Source organism: Pteropus alecto, unplaced genomic scaffold (genome assembly GCF_000325575.1).
Source record: "Pteropus alecto unplaced genomic scaffold, ASM32557v1 scaffold202, whole genome shotgun sequence".
Taxonomy (NCBI): Eukaryota; Metazoa; Chordata; class Mammalia; order Chiroptera; family Pteropodidae; genus Pteropus; species Pteropus alecto.
The window spans coordinates 1,369,758-1,377,359 of NW_006432451.1; the positions used below are offsets into that span (position 1 = coordinate 1,369,758).

The following is a 7,602-nucleotide window of genomic DNA, read 5'->3' on the forward strand; positions in this document are numbered from 1 at the left end:
AGATTCAGATGGAAAAACTTGCTTCAGGGAAGCTTAACAAAATCACTTTAGCATTAGAGGGGAAGATTCCAAGCAGGAGTCTGTTGGCTAAATACCACCCTCCCCCTTCCATTGTTTTCTGGGTTGCCTAGCGAAAATTCACCTGCCGTGTGTTCCACGTTTCCTCAATTACCTGCAAATTGCTTATTTTCACTTTTGAAATCTAAGATCCCCTTCTCCTTTGTCCAAAATGACACATACACCCAATTTTGACTCACCATCTTTGGGAATTTCATGCTTATGTGAATTCCCTGTGTGCACTATTAAATTTTTTACTTTCTCCTGTTAACCTGTCTCTGTTAATTTGCCCAGCTAGAACTTAGAAGGTGAGAGGCACAAAAATTGTTAGCCCCGCGAGTTTCAAAGTTGAATTTAGGTTAATGCATGTTGTTCCCTAGAGGAAAATTGCGATAACTCAAACTCAAATAAATTTATTAAGGGAGAGATGTCCATAGAAGATTCCACCATGGGAACAACCAAATGAGCAACTAAAAAAAAGTCAGAGTAAGTATCTCGGAGTAGTCTCTATTATAAGGTGATGACAAAGGAAATATATTTGCTAATACCAGGGCTATGTGGGCTCTTAGGCCACAAAAGTGAGGCTTGTAGGGTTGTCTTAAAAACGAGGCAGGCGAAATTTTCTTGTATTAAAAGGCGATTACAAACAGCTCATTTACTCAGGTCAACAAATCAAGTCATATTCCTTCTGAAATCCGAGATACCATGTTTATCATATACCAAGTCAACACTCAAAAAAAAAAAAAAATCCCTCTTTAGAAAAAAAATGTTTCAGAGGGAGGCAGGGAATCTACTCTCAATAGACACAAAAATTAGAAATCTGTCAAAAGGGCAGTGAAATCTAGACTTCGCTAGCACCGCTCATGTTTCGGAGACTTCTGTGACGCCTGAGAAACATGTTCAAGCAGCAGGGTCGACCTCGCTTTGCTCTCTCCGGCAGAGCTAAGGAAAGAAAGGGCGATATCTTAAAGGAGTCGACCCGTGTGGAGTTAAGGGGAATGCTGTCAGTGTACCAAACTCCAGAGGCTCAGGAAAGGGGTCAGCGCAGGAGCAAGGGGTGGCAGTGTCGGCGAGGGAGGGGCTACGCGAGGATGTCACAGACCCGCGCGGCGGCGACGCTGTCACGGGGCGGCCTCCCCTTCCCAGCCTCGGGCCCCAGTCACTCACATGCGGCGCCCGCGCCCCCTTGGGCTCCTCCCGCCTCGGGGACAGCCACCACCGGGCTAGGAAGCGAAACCGACAACTTCCTGCTTCCTGATGCGCAACCCGGAAGCAACTCCCCGTCTACAGACGAGGCTAAAGCCCCAGGGTAGCTCCTTCTTTCCGCCCCACGCTTCTACCGCTTCTGCCGCAAACAGAACGCGCGAAGCCACGGCGTACGCGGGAACTCTCGCGATATCTGGAGAGCATGGGTTCTTGCTCCCTCTGGCGTTCAGTTCTTTCTACTCAGTGTTCTTCAGACCTTGGCAATCTTTCACAGACTACGTACCTGAACTGATTCATTCAACAAGCATTTATTGAGACCCCTATTACATGCCAGGCAGCATGTTAGGCATTAAACAGTAGGCGTACAGGGATATATAAACAGACCTCTGGGACCTCCCTGTCTAAAAGAGAAAGACAAGCAAGCAACTCAAATTTACACAGGGCCCACTCAATATTTGTTGAGAGCTTACTCAGTGCCAGACATTACTAAGCACTTTATATTTGTGAAACAACCTCAACAACCCTATAATATAAAAAGCGCCACAACATTTATCCTCATATTAACCAAGCTGAAGTTTATGGAAAGGTTACTCTGCTGCGATTACATATGTGAAGAGTGGCTCAGTCACTATTTGACGCTGCGGTCCTTATCTTGCCCTGTCTTTAGAGCCAAAGATCTTAACTGCTTTCTACAAGAGCTCTGCAAACAAAATGTTACAGAGGTCAGACAAAGCTACATTTACAAAGGCAATGTGATATTGATGTAGGAATAGGCAAACCAATTAAACACAATAGAGAGACCAAAAACAGGACCACTCATAATAGACATTTGCTTTATGACAAAAAGGAGTGAGGAAAGGATAATGCTTCCAATAAATGGTGCTGGGTCATCCATATAAAAAAAAAAAAATGAAACGACTCTTATCTCACCATAAACTGAAATAAATTCTGTGAGCATAATAGATCTATATGAGAAAAACAAAACAATAAAACTTTAGAGCTGCTCTGTCCAATACCGTCACAATGCAAGTGACTATTGAGTACTTGAAATATGGCTAGTCAGAATTGAGATATTCTGTAAGGGATAAGATTGATAACATTGGACTACATTAAAATTAGAAACCTCTGATCATCAAAAGACACGATTAAGGGAACGAAAAGACAAGCTATAGAGTGAAAGAAACCAACAAAGAGCTTGTGTCCAAGATATATAAAGAACTCCACAAATAAAAAAAAAGAGCCAAATAGAAAAATGGGCAGAAGATTTGAACACAAAAAGATATCACGAAAAAGGATATCTAAATTGAAAACACATTAAAAAAGAACGTTCAACTTCATTAATCATTAGTTGTTAGAGAAGTGATTACTGAGATATTGTACAGGCTCTAGAAGTGCTTAAATGAAAAAGACTCACAACACTGAGTGTTGGCAAGGAAGCGGAGCCCCAGCAACTCAGGCACTGCTGGTAAGAATGTAAATTCCTACAGCAATTTTGGAAAACAATCTGGTGTTAACCACTAAGTTATAATATACACATAACCTATGACCCAACAATTCTGCTTCTAGGTCTATATCCCAAAAAATTCATGTATAGTACATGAAGATGCATACAAGAATATTTGTAGCAGCATTATTTGTAAAAGCCACAGTCTGGAAACATCCCAAATGCTCATTTACAGTAAAATAAATACATCGTAATATAGTCATGCAACAGAATACTACACTGCCAACATGGATATATCTCACAAATGTAATGCTAAGCAAAAAAAGCCAAATACAAAAAATATTTTATGACTGTTATATAAGTTTATGTTTCAAAAAGTTAGAAGTTAGAAAGTAGTTACCTTTGGGAAGTGGGGAGGGGTGCTGATTAGTTGGGACTTCTATGGAATTGGAAACTTTTTTTTCTTGATTCGATGATGGTTACACAGGTGGGTTATTTTTGTAATAATTGAACTGTCACTTAGGATCTGTCTACTTTTCGGGATGTATATTTCAATTAAAATTTTTACTTTAAAAAAAGTGATCTGGGGAGTCCAGATGTCCTAGAAAGCCCATGTCTTCCTGGCCCCTTCTGCTGCTCTGATGCAGGGCAAATTTCCCTGAGTGGGGGTGAGACCAAGCCCTGCACCAAGAGAAGAAGAGAGTCCTTTGACAGAGAGTGAAGAAAGAATTCAACACACGCGCCCAAGTTAGAGTCAAAAGGAAAGTTTATTAGAAAAGGGGTGACACTGCACAGAATGTGGTCTCCTCTCAGAGGTAGAGAGTGGGCGGGACAGTGCAAGAGACAGAGAGAGACTATAAAGGCACTGAGAGGGACTCAGAGTGTTCAGGGAATTCAGTTTATATGTCATTCTTTAGTTTCCCATTTCCTTTGATACAGTGAGGAAGGGGAAGAGTATCTAGAATGAAAAGGTAAGAATATGTAGAGTGAAAGGCCTGCTGGCAGTTTCTAGCCTTTAATCCATAGGTGGCCCATGGTTTTAGCCAGAGGGAATGACTCTATTCCTGTTTCCCCTGCACAGGGGTAGGGAATGGGCTGTTAGCAATCCCAGTAGAAAATCTTTCTTTGTTCTGAAGGTGTTCTCTTGGCCTGGCTGCAGGGCTAATCAGCATATTGCAGTCTCTGATTGTGGCTTGATTAACATTTTTAATTCTCTTGCCTCCTCCCTACATTTCTTCCAATGTACAAATCTGATTCTGTCACTTCACAGGTCCCTATAGCCCACAGAATCAAGTTCCAAGATCCTTCATGATTCTCTTTAACTCAATTCCAGGACAGCCCAAGAAAAAAAAATCTCTGACTTCCCAACCTCTTTATAATGTTCCAGACCTACAAAGAGGAGAAACCTCTCCTGGCTTCAACATTTTTCAGCTCTCAGCTCATGTTTTCACTCCCAGAGAAATCTCTGACTACACAAAGCCAGGTCTGAAATAACCAGACCTCAGGAAGCACTGTGTGCTTCCTTGTTACAGCTCTCACTTCACTCTGTGGATGTGTGTTTAATGGTTTCTCTCTCTTAGAATGTCTTTCCCAGCATGTTTGTTCCTTTGGGGCTAGTCACAGTGCATATGACACATCTCTATCTCCCTCAGTGCCTAGTGGCTGGTAGGTGCTCCAGGAAAAGATTTAGAGAGAAAGTGACCTTGGAGGGGGCCTAGAAGGATCCAGACATTGGAGTCTGATAATGTCCATTATCAGGCACAAGGTATAGGACTGAGAAGATTCAGAAGGAGGGAAGACATGAGCACATTTTGAGAACCTGGAATATCAATCTTGCTGAGGCCAAGGCTACTTATAGAAGAAAAAGTAGTCTTTAAAGATCAGTTTGGCATAGCCAGGAAGGCCTTGACTTTAATCTGTGGGCAGTGGGGAGCCACTGAAAATTTTTGAGCAGGGATAAGACATATGCTATGGGCATATACACCTAGTGGAAGATGAAGGCTAGATTGGAAGAGGAAAAACTAACTTTGGAAAGTTCAAGGGAAAAACAACTTTGATGATCTAGGTAAAAGAAATGGAAGAATGGGAATCCACTTAAGAAACATTTCCCAAGTAAAATAGATCAGAAAGTCTGTTGAGTAGTAGAAAGACTCAGGAGAGGAAGGCAGGGGAAATGCTTCCAGCCCACAATCAATTCTGGTGGGCCCTGAAGCTGATTGCTTCCTCCTCTTACTCACTCAGAGCCCTCCACTCTAAAATCTGGCCAATGGGAGGCTGAGATATCATGAGTGTGAAAATGCCTGGTAACCTGTAATGTGTGTGGGGATGTACCTGAGGGAGTGTGAGATGTCAAAGATATGTCTGGTGTCTAGGATAATAGCGATTGGAAGCATATGAGGAGGAACAGTTTGGGGGAGAGGATAGGGAGGGAATTGACAGGTTAATCTATCTGTTTCTTTAGTGTTGGCTTCTCTCTATTGAGATTTAGAAAAACCCTTGAAAAAGTTCCCAGGTTTGTTGGTGGGTTGGTGCCTTAGCTCCACTCAGCTACTGGAGGCTCCCTCTGTTTGGGTTCTGATCTGGAACAGGCTCAGTGTGATTGTTGAACTCAACTGAACTAAGACGTGGCCCCTAACATGGGCTCTTAACAATCTGCTCATAGAGAAGAGAATCTGACACAAGTAGTTAGATAACAATAGAAGATGGCACAGAATTAAAGACCAAGAAGAGAGAAAGGGAGAGAGCCTACTGTAGACAGGAATATAGAGAGGTTTCCTGAAGGAGCTGGGACAAAGGCATGGGTGAGGTTTGAGAAGCATTGCAAAGAAAGAGAACAGCCTGGGCAAAGGCCAGGAAATGGGAATGTGGGTGGCACATTTAAGGCATAGATAAAATAGTAAAAAATCAGGCTGGAGAAGTCAGTGAGGGGGCCCATGGTGAAGAGCCTTTAAGCCCAGGCCAAGGGCTTATTTTAATAGGCAAAGGGAAACCATTTAACATTTCCTGGCAAAGACATAACATACTACAAGATATTTCCGGAAGAAGGCTTTGGCTGCTGTGTGTAGGATAGATTGGTGGGGGAAAGCTGGAAGGCAGGGAACCCAGCCAAACGGGGCTTTCTGAAATAATCCTGGTGTTAAGAATCTGAAACAGCAATAGGAGTGGGAAGGAAGGGGTACAATTTGGGGATCTTTGGAAAAGGAATTGATAGGTCTTGATATGTCACTTGGAGCAGAGAGAAAGGATGATCTTTAAGTTTCCAGCCTGAAAAATGTTTCTGTAAAAGTTTATAATTTTGTTTTTAATAAAGGACATTTATTCAGGAGAAACAGAAAGCTTAGACATAAATAAGTACTAGCTACTCTAATTTAATGTTAACTATTAGTTAAAACTCAGAAAAGGAATCCAGGCCTCTGTCAACTCTTTCTTGAAATCACTGACATCCAATGTTCTCTTGTGGACAAAAAGACCAACAAATGTTGAGTCTCTTGAGGAAAGATTTTGGAATGAGACAGCAAGACAATCTTATTCTTATGTAAAACCCCAATACACTTCCACTGTGCCCTGAGCCTCTTTGAGGAAGGCACAGAGATGAAGGAGGCCCAGTTCCTCTCTCAAGGAGCTCACTAATTTGGTCTTTACAACCTTGTATAACCTTATTCTCACTTGACAATTGAACTGTGGTTAAGAGCACAGACTCACAGCTGTGATACTTTGAGCCAGTTATTAATCTGTCTCAGTTTCCTTGAAGTAAAAAGGAATAGTAATATCTACCTTATGGGGTTTTGAAGATGAAGTATTGTCAAAAGTTCAGAAATAGTGGAAGTAAAACCATTGGATCACTGAAATAGTAATTAGCAGAAGTTTATTGTACACATACACAGTTTGCAAACTGAGAGCACTCAGAACACAGAATGAGGCTGAGGGGTGTATTGTGATAAAGCAGCTTACACAGTGAGAAGGCAGTGGCTGTTTATTCTTCACAGTGATTGGTTATAAAATTAGAGTTTTCCTAGAGATAGAGAATGGGTTAAAAGTTGTTACCTCACATTCAGTTTTGAGGAATGGTTTAAGTTTTGTTTACGATTTTCATAGGTATTAACAAGAAGTGGCCTAAGTTCTGCTTGTTTTACGAGAATAAGCTAAATCAACTTTTGCTTGCATGACTAAACTGGTTTGTCTGCTCAGGGAATTTTCAAGTCTGGTCTCCATTTGTGTTTGATTTTAACAATGTGAAAATACACAACAGCGCTTAGCTCCATGTCTAGTGCAAAGTAAGCATTCATTTAGCCATCATTATTAAGTGGTGTGCAAAGCATTTACTATATGAACTTATTTACCCCTTTTCTTTCTTGTCCTCTAGCTCAACTTCCTCGCAGTGCCTCTACTTTGCTTTTCCTCCTTTGACCCTGAATAAATCCTTCTAATAACCTTGGGGCCCTGACCCCTTTGATCTTCATTCTCCTGTCTCTCCTTATCTTTATCTCTCATTTTTTTCTGGGCCCTCCCCTCTCTCCCCATACTCTCTGCCTTTGGAGTCTGGAGGCTCAAATTTGTTGTATGTCCATCGGCAATTAAACAAGTCATCTAACTGCTGAGTCCCAGTTTTCACATCCGAAAAATGAGCATGATAATGTCTGCTTTGCAGGATTGCTTTGTGAAGTAGACAAGATAATAAAGTGTAAGCGCTATGTACATTGTGCAGCACCTTATCAAAGCTAGCTACTGGCATCTCTCAACTCTATTCCCATTCATTCGCTTCCTTCTCTTCTGGGCCCTGCCCAACAGTGGGACTAAGAAATCCTTCGAATTGAAAGTTAGGACACATCCCAACCAGAGTGCAGATTTGCTGATTGTTCCCGCCTTCCACGCCTAAACGAACCAATCAGAGTGTC

The 7,602-nt window shown here is 41.8% G+C and overlaps 1 protein-coding gene across 7 annotated transcripts in view; it reads right to left on the reverse strand.

Moving 5' to 3' along the window:
• Positions 1-1,416, reverse strand: part of CUNH6orf89 (chromosome unknown C6orf89 homolog) — a 33,737-nt gene extending 32,321 nt beyond the window's left edge. For all 7 annotated transcript variants that reach the window (XR_003044963.1, XM_006907314.3, XM_015585911.2 and 4 more), the window contains exon 1: positions 1,225-1,416. Coding sequence is in view for 1 of the 7 variants with exons in the window: in XM_006907314.3 (XP_006907376.1) it covers positions 1,225-1,226 (2 nt within the window). In the remaining 6 variants the exon portion in view is untranslated. The remainder of the gene's footprint in view (positions 1-1,224) is intronic.
• Between the last annotated feature and the right edge of the window lie 6,186 nt (positions 1,417-7,602).